At 28.7% G+C, this 15,109-nt stretch overlaps 1 protein-coding gene across 1 annotated transcript in view; it reads right to left on the bottom strand.

Annotated features, from left to right (window-relative positions):
- Positions 1–548: 548 nt before the first annotated feature.
- The window catches only part of LOC129972010 (zinc finger protein 182-like), a 34,615-nt gene continuing 20,054 nt past the window's right edge, over positions 549–15,109 (bottom strand). The window contains exons 2-3 of the mRNA XM_056085991.1: positions 7,982–8,499; positions 549–944 (exon numbers count right to left, since the gene is read on the bottom strand). Coding sequence (XP_055941966.1) covers positions 549–944; positions 7,982–8,499 — 914 coding nt within the window. The remainder of the gene's footprint in view (positions 945–7,981; positions 8,500–15,109) is intronic.

The raw sequence follows: 15,109 nt of genomic DNA, 5'->3' as shown, positions 1-15,109 counted from the left end.
CCTGCGATGCGAATTGCACTTGCTTCTTGTGAATGCCTTTCCACAAACTGGACATTTATAAGGTTTTTCTGCAGTGTGGCTCAACATATGTTTCTTAAGACTATCATTTAGAACAAAAGCCTTTTCACAGACATCACACACAAAAGGCTTATCACCAATGTGGTATCGATAATGTCTGTTGAGATTTCCTTCCTGATTAAATTTTTCCCACATATATCACATATATAAGGTTTTTCGCCAGTGTGGATCATGCAATTCCAATCACGATGACCTTTCTGAGAGAATTGTTTATTACATATATTACACACAAACAGATTCTCACCAATGTGTGTTTGATAGTGATTGATTAGATCATCTTTCCTACTGAATTTCTTAGGACATTAACTGCAAGGAAATTACTTCTTGTGAGGACACATTTCGGAAAGTCCAAAAACAGAATTATCATCCTCATTTGTAGAGATAGGTTCATTTAGGTTGGTAGCCATTTTCTTGTTCTTATTGCGACCATGAGAGAGTACATCGGGTGGGATGTGTTCATCATTTACACCCTATGACGCATGTATTTTGCCATTTCTTGGCTCCTGGATTCCTGATGGGAGATCAAGATTTATAGTCGAATTCGAAGTTCCAGAAATATTATTATTATCTGAATGTGATTTTCTGATAACACATTCTAGAGAATCCATAAAATTCTTTTTGTTGTTATTCAATGTCTGCCATTTTCCCTTTTCAAGAGACGTTTTATATTCTTCAGCAGCTATTGCGAGCATAAGATCTGATACACCTGATCCACTTTGTCTTTGAATGTCAACAACACTTGATCCAGTGATAATTATCGTTTTTTTTAAAGCTTCGCGATGATCGTTTTCAGATCCCGAATAAGATTCAATATTTTCTGAAGAAATTACAAACGATGCATTTGCTTTAGTTTGAACTTCAATCACCTGAACATTCGAAAAGGGTTTAAAATATGAAATATCACAAGAATTTCTTAGTTGAGTAATGCAGCTTTCTGCAGAAGTCCTACCCTAGTTTTCAGTGGAATAAAGCGATTCGCCTTTTTCATTAATTTGAAACAGCAACTCATGACCTCAATTTTTTTACTTTTATCTTTTTACTTATTTTTTTTCGGGCATATCGACTTAAACACCCAGAATTATCATTCGTATTTTCTGTAGATTTCTCTTTCATTTCATCATAGTTTTCATCGGATTCTACTGGCCTTTGTAGTGAATACCTGTAGTCAAATTTCTTGTGAAAGAAGCAAGGTTGATTCGCACCGTGTGTCAGTATATTGCCGCAACGTTTGCAACGGTATTGATCCATGCATTTTCAATTGAAACAAAATTCTGTCTTACCAGAAATGCTTAATAAACTAATACTGAATAGAAGGAATTAAGGTTTCTGTTTCTTTAGCAATTGTTTAAATTCCGCTGAATTTTTTAATTTCGCAACTCTTTTTATAGTAAAAATAGATTCAAAACTTAAAGGAATTATGAATTGATCGTTTCTTAAATAAATCCTAGGTTCGAATCTACTAAAGAAATCGAGATTTGATATTTATAATCAGTCTTCGATTTTATTCAATTATCTACATCCTTTGATTTTTCTTAATATTCAAACAAATAAAGTTAGTATAAAAATATGATTTAGATATTCAAAAATAGATTTAACCCATTAACCGCTGGTGTTGTGTTGACGCAACGGTCAATATAAATAAATATAGAAAAATAACGATTAAACCAATTTTTGAATAAATTATATTTTTATGTTACAGAATAGCAGTACTAACAAATAAGTGAAAAAAATTGACTTAAATAAATTATTTTACACCTAATAATCGATGTTATACTTTAAGCATTTTTTTTGTTCAAATTTCCAAACTCATTTTTTCTTAGAAAAAATAAAAATTAAAAACAAATTGGGGGTTGGTTGTGAAGTACTTTAGCTAAGTCACTCTTTGTCAGTACATTCCACAAAGCAGGTGTTTCTGTGGGGGAGGAGGGAAAAGTAAAAACAGGTGTTGCGTTCGCGCAACGTCAGCGGAAAGGGGGTAGACTGTTATCCTTCTTGAAAGATTTCATTTCAGTACTGTGCGTCTTATTGGTAGCAACTTTTTTATCCTCTGTGGTTTAAAATGCGTAGAACAAGATATCTTACGTTAGAAGAACCTTTGGTAAAAGTTTTCGAACAAAATTCCGATGACGAAGTTAAAGATGAGACCGATTGTGTTGTCGTACCCCCAGAAACAGCAGATGCTAGTGATGAAAAGGAAGGTAATGAAAATATTTTAAATAACGATAATGAAGTTTTACCTAGAGATACTGCTGGGGAAGTTGAAGCTCATGTAAAGAAGTTAGATCCTCCCAAAAGTTCTGGTAAAAAAACGAAAGAAAAAAAAAAGCGGAAAAAAAGGAAGAATTACGATGGACAAGAAAGGAACCAATTGATTGGCCTCAACAAAAAAATGAAGAAAAAGCTTCAATTAATCGTATCAAACAAATTATAGAAGATAAAACTAGTGCAGATATTTTCAATCTTTTTTTTTTTTTCAATATGAAGAAAACAAAAAGATACTTGTTGTTCGGTGGAACAACAACTCTGTTGTGACAATAGGGTTAACTTTGGGAAAAATTGAAACACTAAAAAATGTTTCTCGATACTCTAAAAATCAGAAGATGAAAATATTAGTAGCCCAACCTCACTGAATTGAGCAATATAATCAGAAAATTGGTGGTGTAGATTTGTTTGACAATTTTGTTTCCAATTACAGAATTAGGGTCCGTGGCAAAAGATGGTGGTGCCGATATTTTCAAATTTCATCGAAGTTGCACTAACAAATGCTTGGAGATTATGAAGATTTTTTAAAGAAGGAAGTAAAAAGTCACTGTTATATTTTAGACGAGAGGTTGTGCTTCATCTGTTACAGACGCCCTTGAATAGTGAGATAAATAAGAAAAGATCAGCTACTGGACGTCCGAGCAAATTCAGCCTTACAAAACCGATATCCGAAGGACATTTATTGTTAAGTCTACAGACAGTAGAAGACTAAGTTGCAAGTATTGATTGCCTTAGCCAAACTATATATCGCTGCAATGTTTGTGAAGTTGCTTTACACCACAATTGTAGTGAAGCATATCATACTTGAAATTTATATCACCTTATTCTTACATAATAAACTTGTCAACTACATTTATTTGTTAATTTTTAATAAATTAAAATTTTCAAAGAAGTGTTTTGACTATTTTACACCCTTTAATAAGCGCACAGAAATTTCTAGTTTTTAAAACGTGAAGAAAAGGTGGCGTTGTGCTCGGTGCTGACGATGAACATTCGTACTTCTTTTCCGCTGACGTTACGCCAACGCAACACCCTATATTTTTAAAGATAAGTGCAAGTTCCTTATTTTTACATTAAATTACTATTATAAGTGGTCAAAATAATAACTTATATTGTTTGCATCGAAAACAAATAAATATTTTTAGTTTTGGCGTTTAATAGGTTAAGGCGTTTAAGAGATTAAGACATGGTTAATGGAAGATTTGTTTTTACCTGACTTCTACAGTTGATTCGAGTTAATTACTTTCAGTGTATTTTCCTTACTCATTTGGGCAATCAAAACTTCTGTGAATTTTAATAATGTGAAGGAAGATATTATAAGACGCTAATAAAAGAATAAGATTTCAAAATAGAAGTACACATGTCTATGAAATAAAATTTGACTATTTTATCGCATTTTATTAAAAACAGATACTATGTGTTCTGAATGAACTACTACAACTACATTAATAGCTATGAAATGGTTTAAAATTCAATAGATTCTTTTAAAGAATATTTTATTAAATTTTGTATACGAAGAAATTAAGATTTTTTTCTTCTCCTTTTGACCTATAAGGAACGGTTCCATTTCCATTTTATTTTCTTCCGGTCAAAAACTTTTTAAATGCATATTTATAATTATTTACTTTTAAGATGTACTTCAGTAATCAGATTGTGTATGATGGAATATTTTGGAATGGGACTGAAAAGAAATATAATAACAGTAAAATGAAATCTAAATAAATTCTTCAATCCTTTTATCTTTATCCCTTTGGTCGTTTCCATTTCAAATATTTTGCAAGTGTAAATTTTGATAATGATTATAAGTCTGTTCCAAGTTATTTGAATATTCTAAATTAAGAGACCCATTCCCAGAAATATTATTAATTTAGTCCCGATATAGACCTGTTTAAAGTATAGAAGATATTTTTAAAAAAACTGAGCAAAGTCTTGTTATTTATTTGACACACGCACTATGCTGTTAAGTACTGAAAATTCATATTTTTTGGAAGAATATTTATTTAGTATAAATAAGGTAGTAAATATTCTTATATAAATGCCAATTGTTTGAGACAAACAAAGATGATTCAGTATATTTTCAAGAAAATTAAATCTCGTATTCATTTTATGAAAATAAAAACATAATGTTTGTAATTTTATCCTCTTGAAAATATCTCATAAAGAGGTTAAAAGAAAACTTTTCCTGAAATAATCTCCCAAATTCTAAGTGAAGAGAGATGAAATTTTTTCTTTAGTTTTGTAGAATTTGATTCCGACTGCTAAAACTTTATACACTAAATACTTCAACATCTCCTCTACGATGTTAACTAAATTTTTATCAAATAACATTTATTTCATGTAATAATAAGATAAAGCGATAATTTAATATTCATCAAAAATTAAGGCTATTTTATAACTATTAAAATCTTAAACAAAAAATTCATATTTAACACATACATTTTTTTATTACAAAATATGGTTCTCTTCTGAATGTCATCTCTTCAAAGGTATTGAATTTAACACCGGATTGGAATCTTTTAGTGTGAGAGTTTTCGTAAGATGGGAAAAATATGAACATGCGGAATCCGTGTTTGCATTCCCTTTCATTAACTGGAATTTTCTCTGCCTTTTAATTGCAATATCATTTGATTACGTAGTTTAGGAATTTTAGTGGCTAATCTTCCGATCAGAAGTTTAATAAATGAGATATTCTAATGACGAATCGATTAGAAATTTAATACCCCTTCTCGTAAAGATAATGTGGTTGAAATGTTCTACACTGGAGATCACAGAAAAACTGATGAGAGAGACACTCTAATGAGAATGACCAAGTGACCTACTCCTATCTTTTATAATTTTGTCATTTTAGAGGGAAGACTTTTATTATTAGATTTAACTTGTAGCAGATTCCAACGAACAGACGATATTTTAGCGGAATCAACTTTCAGAAGTGAATCGTAATGTCATCGAATGCAATGCGGATAAAAATTCCAGTCATCTCTCTTTTAATGCAGGTGGAATCATAAAATCTATTTTTCCACATAAATTCTTTGAAAGGTGCGTTATAGAAAATTATTTGCACCTCATGCAAGTTTCAAAAGATAGATATTAACATTCTTATAACATGACTGAATAAATAGTAGAACTCCTTTTTGTGCATGGTAAAGATACATTAGAATGAAATTTAGAAACACTTAAATTGTCAAAGAAACAGTTTTTAATGATTTCCTAAATCCGATTCTTGATATATTGATAATTAATTTAGCGATTTTAAAAACGTACGGATATGTTAACTAACATTGAATTCACTAGATTATAGAGTTTAGCATCAATATTTAACTAAAATTCTTAAAGTTAAAAAACGCAAACAGCTTTTAATTTTAAAATATGAACATATTTTAGTTTAAATTTAATATAGGCTTGTTAATCGGAACCTAAATAAAAATAACATAGCAAAAAGACTTTTCACTTACAATAAAGTCTAGAAGTTTTGTCAGTATGAGTCTAAATTTATTATATGTCATACCTACTTCGTCAAATACTTCTAGTAAACATGTTTTGCAATCAGCAAACGGACATAAATTCTAATTGTCTTTGTCTTGCAATTTTCATAAGACTGCATCTCATCCTCATTTTCATTACACGAAGCTCGCGTAAAGTCCTGCATATATTCACCTATGTTTGATTTGATATCTTCAATTTCCGTTATGTAGTTATTATATCTTTTTCTAATTCGGATAGCTTCGATATGGTGCATAATTAGAATCTTGGGTTAAGAATAGAAGGCACATAGAACGAGACAAGTGAAGATACGCTGTGCACATACGACTGGTTATCCTTTATTTATTTTCCTGTGATCACTTTATCATTGCAACTATTGTATCAGTAATACGCTGAACGAAATTCAAACGATGCTTAAATGACTTTCAAGTTAATTCATGAAAACCATTCAATTCATCTCCAGGAAATGATTCGAAGACATGACGTTCACTATCGCATAGAAGAAACGATTGAAGATCAGATTACTCGGCACATCCACACAAAATAATAGTCTTCGAAACAAGATAAGATTATATTACAATAAAAGGCAGCAGTATTAAAAATGAGAACATTTAAATACTTTTTAGTCCCGCATGATTCGAAATGAAACATTAATTATTTGTACAAAAAAAAATATTCAAATTTTTTCATAAAAATATACTTTACATTTAAACCATTCAACATGAAATTTCCGCCGACTCATAATATCTAGACCATAATCAAAGTGAAAATAGAAGAAGAAATGTTAACTAAAACAAGGAAATCGATGAGAGTTTTACTTCATTAATGAAATGTATTGCTGTAAAATAAGTTTAAAATACGATTTTTAATTTGTGAAAAAGAGAAAACGCAATTACACGCTTAAAACTTGTATCATTGAAAGGATTATAACCTATTTTAGTATGATGTAATAATAATTTTTTCTTAGGAAATTTTTTTGCGAAAATGTCACTTGTAATTCAATTAAACTATTGAAAAGCATTACAAAAGCCTCATTTCGAGCTGTAAATTCACATCATTGAAAATGTACATTTGACAATGGTGGGAGCCCCTAATTTTAATTTGACATGTCACCACGTTTAGCTTTGTTATTAAAAGAGTCACAAGTCATTGAAAATGTAATTCATATTCAATTTACTGAAATGAATACTTTATTTCAAGTTATAACAAAGAATTTCTTTAAAAAGAAAGAAAAATCACGGTAACATGTGGTTCTGATGTCTAATATAATAATATTAATTAAACTTATTACAAATTTGCGTTAAATATCACTTATCGAACATGATTTTAATACATAAAGAAAGGTATTCTTTGTTAAATTCGTTATTAATATTTATAATAAAATTTACATTTTGTGTATATTTTCCATTTGGAAAAATACAAAGTCAATTTTTAATTAAACATCAAGTTAAAAATTATACTGCTTACACCAATTCAAAATCACAATGTTGCAGTCGATTATTACAATTATTATTCAAACCCAAACATTTTTGTTGAGTTAAATAACCATAATACGAACAATTAATTAAAACTAGTACTTAATTCGCATTTAAATTTTTACTCAAATACTCAGGAGAACTGGACGGTTACAAGTGAACATCATTACATTTAGAAATATGTAATTTATGATATAAAACCGAAATAAGGAAAAATGATTGTCGTATCTGTGGGAGCTGACACATGTATTTTTGGTTTACTAAGATTTAATGATTAGGATCCAAAACTACGAGAAAAGATACAAAATTAAAAACAATACATATTTTAATAAAAAGTCATTTGATCAGAAAATCATATTTTCATCGTCCGTACCCAATTAAAAATGTAATAGCTTATATGTTTAAAATCTAGAAATGTTCTTCGTCAAAATAGTAAAATTGCTAAAGAAATTCTAAATATAAAATTATAACAATTACAATTTTTCAACTCTATAATGAATTGGAAGTATTTTCATACTAAAGTAAAACAATTTTTTCCATGCTATGCAAATCGATTTCACTCGTGCCCTTTCTTGTTATGTTTTATGCATTTGCTGCTGTTTGTGAAAGACATTTTACAAGCGGGACATTTAAAAGGCATTCCGTTCTGCAGTGTGCTTCCTATTTTTATGTCTAATAAGATGAACCTTTTGAGTAAAACCTTCATTACAAACGTCGCACACGAAAGGTCTGTCACCGGTGTGGGTTCGATGATGAGTGTCGCGATTGTGTTTACTGTTAAATTTTTTTTCGCATATATCACAAGCATAAGGTTTTTCGCCAGTGTGGATTTTGTAATGTGCGTCGAGATTTACTTTCTGAGAGAATTGTTTATTACATACATAGCACTTGAAGGGTTTGTCGCCAGTGTGGATTCGATAATGTCTGTAGAGATTATATTTATAATTGAATTCCTTAGAACATAAACTGCAAGAAAATTTCTTCTCATGAGGACTCATTCCCGAAGGTCCAGCCACGGCATTGTCATCTTCCTTGAAAGGGATAGGGTCCTTCACGTATGTAGCCATTTTCTTGTTCTTATTGTGACCTTGAGAGTGCACTTCCAGTAATGTATGTTCATTATTCTCACCCTCTGACATTTGCCTCTTGCCATTTTCCGGCTCTTCACTTCCTGATGGGAGATCAGGATTCGCAATCAAATTTGCTGTTCCAGAAATTTTTTTACAATCTGAAATTGCTTTGTTGATAACACATTCTAGAGAGTATATGAAATTATTTTTATCGTTCTTTAAAGATTGCCATTTGCTATTTTCAAGTCGCATTTGACTTTCTACATCAGTTGTTGCATGAATCTGGTTTGAAAAACCATCCGATTCTACTGGCTCTTGTGGTGAATACCTGTAGTCAAATCTCTTGTGAAAGTAGCGAGGGTGATCCTCATCTCGTTTCACTATATTTCCGTAACGTTTGCAACGGTATTGATCCATTAATTTTCAATTTAGATAAAATACTGCCTGATCAAAAATATATAATAAACTATCATTGAAGAGAGGAAACTGGGATTTCTGTTTCTTTAGTAGTTTCATAATGTAGGCGTTGTGATGAGTTTTTATACTTAACAGCTCTTTCTACAGTTAAAGTAGATTCAAAACTTGAATAAATAATGAATTGATCGTTTATTAAGTAACATGCTAGAGTCTCTAGTCCTGAATTTAAATTCTGTGTTCGATTTTAATAAAGAACACGAAACCTGATATTTCAAATCAATCTTATCTTTACGTAATTATCTATTTTATTATTTGAATTACTTTTATCTGGAAATCAATTAAGTTAAAATAAAAAATATGATTTAAAAAGTCCCGTATTAGAGCATAGTTATTGTAGAGGGCATGTTTGATGGAAGACTTTTTAATCTGAACCCTGAAGTTGATTCGAATTTCTGACTGTGACTGTATTGTCATTATTCCTTTGGACATTCATAAGTCCTATGATGTGTAAGTATGTGACAGAAGATATTAACAAGATCAAAATAAAAGGATAAGATTTCAAAATAGAAATATACATGTCTATGAAATAAGAATTTACATTTCAGTACATTTTATTAAAAATCTTTTCTATGATTATATTCTCTGCGTTGACCATATAGCTATGAACTGCTTTCAATTTCAATGACATTCATTAAAAAATATTTAAATTAATATTTTACAATACGATCAAATTAGGATTGTTCTAAATCTGCTCCTCGTGACCCATAAGAAACGATTCCATTGTCTTTGTATTTTGTGCCGATAAAAATATTTTCTATGCATATTTATGATTATTTAATTTATATAGGTTTCGGTAATCACACTGCGTATGAAGAATTATTTTTGAAGACGACCGAGAAGAAATATAATATCAGTAAAATGAAATCTGGAATTAATTCCTCCAACCATTTCATCTTTATCCCATTGGACGTTTCTATTTCAAATATTAAGCAAGCGAAATTTTTGTTAACGATTATAAATCAGTTCCACGCCATTTGAGCTCTTTTGAAATTAATAGGACCATTCAATACAGATTTGTTTAAAATATAGAAAATATTTTTTTTTAAAAAAAGCGAGCATAACCTTGTTATTTATTTTACATAATCACTATACTGTTAAATACTGAAAATTAATTTCTTCTCAAAGAATACTTAATTTAGTATAAATAAATATTCTTAAATGAATACAATTTTTTTCCGGAAACAAAGGATATTCAACGTATTTTTTTTAAAAGGAGATTTTTTATTCATTACATGAAAATAAAATCATAATTTATATTGTTTCGTTCGCTTCAAAATTTTTCAAAAAAATTATAAAAGTTAAAATTTTCTGAAATGATTTCGAAGATTTTAAGTGAAGTTCTTTTAGTTCTGTAGTATTTAATTCCTGGCGCTAAAGCTTTATCCATTAAATACGTCAACATCCACTCAACAATATTAAATAAATTTCTATCAAATGTTTTTTTTTTATTTCAAGTAAATGTAAGAGAAAGTATTACTTTAATATTCATCTAAATTTAAAACTATTTTATAACTAATAAATTCCAGGCCAAATTTTCAATATTTAACATATACATCTTTAATTATTAAACTGAATCTTCTGCACTTAATCTCTTCGAATGTATAGGATTCAAATCCGGGTAAAAGTTTTTAGTGTGTGATTTTCCGTAACATTATAAAAATGAAAAATTCTAAAAAAATATGAAATAAACGAAGTATTAAAGTTTAAAAATAAATGATGCTTAAACGGCTAACCCGCTTTTGAATGCTTTAGATGTTTAGAATTATAATGAGGCAATCAGATGAATCATTAAACAAATTCGATAATAAGTAATAATATTCCGATGTGTTAAAAAACAGTACAGTATTCTTCTGTTGGAGACATCATTCATTGCAAGGATAATGAATATAAGTAAATGACAGCTTCGTGGAAGTTTTAACAAAAATTTAACAACTGTATAGTTCTTTAAAACTGAAAGTTCTGTAGATGTCGTAGTTTGGAAATTTAACTTACTACTTATAGGATGTGGATAAGTCATATAAATATCTAACTATAATTTTCTCATCAAAAAAAAAGAGAAGAAACAGCCATCATATTTTTAAAAACTGTCGATCTTGTTTATATAAAATTTTTCATGAATGCCATAAATTTAAACAGCTTTTATTATTTTTGTTATTTTATTTCATTTCAAATTAATGCTTCCTTCTGTAAAATATCTGTTAGTTCATTTTTTTAATAATTAAACAATGCATCTGCAATTTATTTTAAATCTCAGAAAAATATCTTTCAAAAACTTGCATCAGAAGCCCCGAAAATCTCTATATGCTTTGAGAAAGAATAGATTTTATTTTAAATCTCACTTTTTTTACATATGAATTAGAGATTCGATTTTGATATTTTGCTGTATTCCGAATCATATGTATATTCCCAGCAATGATAAAGAAGACGATGGAATCAAAAATGGTGTTTACCAATCTGCAATTGGATGAGTGCAACACCGATTACACACGCACACAAATATATACATATAATTGACTTTTAACACAAATTATTCCCATTCTAAAAAAATATGTTTGATATATTGCTGATTACAGTACACAAATATTACACATGCTTAAGGAATTAAGGAGTATCGAACATAAATGCAAATTTATTCTGAAGGTAAAATTAGGATTTCATAGTTGTATAGCTACAGATATTTTCGATTTATATTCTTAATTTGGGAATTATTGGACCAAATTTAAAATAAAGTGAAATCTATCATCCAACTTCAGTTGTAGATTAAACTATTAATTAACACTTCTTTTTTGCCGGAGATCAACGGTCAAAAGTACAGAAATATATTACATGTGTTTCACTATTCTGAGGACAAAGAAACAAGCGTTTTCACTCTTTAGATGAGTAGACAAGTCTATTAATATTTATTTCTGCAGCCAAATCATTTAATAATTCCCTTCCAGTTAAATTGAATACATGATATTGCAAGTTCTCCTCTGACGATTGTTTCTGAATCTATTCACATGATGTTTAATTTCAAAAATACCGTTTCAAAGGTTCAGACGATTTTATTAAGTTCATAAAGGCTGTCATTTTCTTTATCAAGAAGCTTGTTTAATGATTAAGCCTTTGTCTGTGTGTGTGTGTGTGTGTGTGTGTGTGTGTGTGTGTGTGTGTGTGTGTGTGTGTGTGTGTGTGTGTGTGTGTTTGAGCGAGTGAGTACGCGAATGTGTATTCAATTGTTGTAAGATGCAACGAGCACATAGAATAATTTGGATGGCATGAATTTCGCATCGCCATTTATTTAATCTTTCTTTAATTTTATTTACTCCTAGCGACTTCTACAGATTAAAGGCTGCAGTGTCCTTAAAAAATAAGACAAAAATTTATGTGATCTGAAATAAAAAAACTTAAGAGAGTGCCTGGTGTAAACGTTCTGATTTTGCGAAACTAAGTGGTAATGCGGAGTCAGAGGCTTTTGAAAAAAAGTCTCGAATATGAACTTAACTAATTGCATTTATATTCATATCAATAATATGATTGTATTTAATGAAGGAATTATAAAATAAACGTTTTTTATGCACAATTTTTTACAATTAAATATTTCCGGGTGGGTTTAATTACAAAATATGCGACTTTTCTAAACGACTAATGTGTCATTATTAAACTCCATGCTAATGAAATATAATCTGCATTTAATGACGCAGCTTATTCTTGAATCAGTGAAGACAAAAGTTTAGTTCTTAAACAGAGATTATAATAATGCCGAATAATTTGCATGAACAAATATACAACGAAACCAATTACCTAGAATAAGATCAAGATTCTTCTGAAGGTTCATGTAACAATCTGTCGAGAATTCAACATTATTAACATAATAAAGAGATTACTTTATTGTGATATTTATAATGTTAACTGTGAATTATTGAATCAAATGTAAAATCTTTAGGTTCGAATATTCCCTTTTATATGAATGGGCATTCGTAGTTTTTAATAACAGCTGGCTTTCTTCGGTTTTCGGATAATGAGGGGAAAAAAACGATTCTTGCTATTAATTTATGCTGAAACTGAATTATTGACGTAAGGAATCAAACCATATTTTACACCATGCTATATAAATGGAAAATTTGAATTCCCGAAAGTAATCAATAAATTCTATTCTCATCCAAAATCAGATTATTATTTTATATTATTTTTAAATCCAAAATAATGTTTATCGATGGACAAATAAATTTTTATTTAAAATATTTTGTATCATCAAAATGTATCTGAATTTAATGACTTTATTATTATTTTACTATTATTTTATTATTATAACGTGTAATCAAAGTAAGAGTTGCAAATTATATACGAAATCTGCAGCATTCTATATTATTCAATCAGTATTCTTATCCATTATGTGGCAATAATATTTTTTTGATTTTTTTTGATTTTTTAATTGGAAAAAAAACAATTCCATTTTATTGATTTCGTATTCAACTCAAAATCGATACAATCTTTTATTTTCCCTAAATTTCAATTCTAATTGTTTGAAGAATCACAAACATGTGTAATATGCATTAGGTTATGAAATATTTAATTCCTCAAACCTGTATCCAGATATAACTAGGCTGCATTAATCAATACAAATCTTTCTATATTATCAAACTTGCCGCCTTTGGCGACCTTCTGGTTCTCCAATCTTAATTCTCCCTAAAATTTTCAATTAAATATTTTATGTAATGTCATTTAATAGCTTCATCAGCTTCATCATTCGATGAAGTGATCTAAAATCACCTGTTTTTGTAGAAAAGGGATATTGAAATTTTCATAAATTGGTCAGGTTCAGTGATTGATTTAGTTTATTGAAATGCAACTCTTACCATTTAAAATTTTTGTGTCTCAAGAATATTTTGTTAAATACGATTCACAGAGCAGAGGATATATGCAAAAATTTAAAATTCGTAATTCATCATCCTTTATTGCCTCCATTTACATAAAATATAATTATTTATTACATTTAGACCATTTGTTAGTAAGTGTATGTCTATTACTGAAGGTTTACAAATTAGCTTTCGGGCTCCGATTAGTATAGATGTACATATTAAACCATATTTTTCGTTTAAAAAAATCTGTTTTATTCAATTAGTAATATAGGTATTTCAAAAGATCATAGAAAAATTTTCCTTACATTTACTTTTGAAAAAATAGCATGCTTCATATTTATTTCATTTCTTACAGACACGATCTGAAAATTACATTTTTATATGTTTAATTTGCAATAATAGTTGATTTATTTGTTAATTTGAGTTTTTGTCAATATGTTGGCAACGCGTTGACATTTTTTTTTTTTTTTTTCTGTCATTCACGTGCAACCTGCTCGTGCAGCCTAAATTTTATTTTATTTAGTACAAAATAAAATGTTGAAAAACATGATTAAATTATTTATTTAATAATTAAAAATAGATATTTCATTTTTTGGTTAAACCATTCGTATATTTGAAAAAATTATTTTTGAACTTCAATTTGATATAAAAATGAATTTTGTGCTCTAATATTTTCGAAAGTTAAAGAGGAAAAATGCCAAAATTTCGCTTACTTTTTAATTAATTAAAATTTTGAAAACTTTTCACTATTCATACTTTTTTATCCTTCAACGTATATATATGCCAAGTGTGAAAGCTTTAGATCCTATGGACTGGTTTGTGGAGGACCAACACATACAGAAACATACGCGCGCGATTCATCCGATTATCAACCTTGGAGAAAAGTCCTGAAATGATATTTTCTTTAAGATGGTGTAAGGAAAGATCTAAAAGCCTATGTTTTTATATAATAATATTTCATAAACCAGTCAGTTTTAATGATTGGTTAAGTTGATTGGTGTAAAACATTTTATTTAAAATATTAGTGTCTCAAGAATATTTTGTTAAATATGATCTACAGAGCAGAGTATGAAAAAATTTAAAAATCGTAATTCATTAGTGCATTTACTGGTTTATATTACATAAAATAAAATTATTTACTTCATTTAGACTATTTTAACAGTATTAAACAGTATATACGTATGTCTATTACTAAAGATTTACAAATTAATCATTGTCGCAGAATTTGAATGGATATATTGTACATATTAAAACATGATTGCCTTAAATAAAGCTGATTTATTGAATTAATAATTTATTAGAATTAATAATTAATTATTTTTTTAGAAAGTATCACATTTTCTATTAATTTCATTTCTTACAGTCACGTGCTGAAAATTATTTTTTTCTAGATTTAATTTGCAATAGTATTTAACTTATTTTTTAA

The sequence above is a fragment of the Argiope bruennichi genome, chromosome 6 (genome assembly GCF_947563725.1).
Source record: "Argiope bruennichi chromosome 6, qqArgBrue1.1, whole genome shotgun sequence".
NCBI lineage: Eukaryota > Metazoa > Arthropoda > Arachnida > Araneae > Araneidae > Argiope > Argiope bruennichi.
Note: the sequence above shows the minus strand (reverse complement) of the source record. Positions and strands in the feature narration are given on the sequence as shown.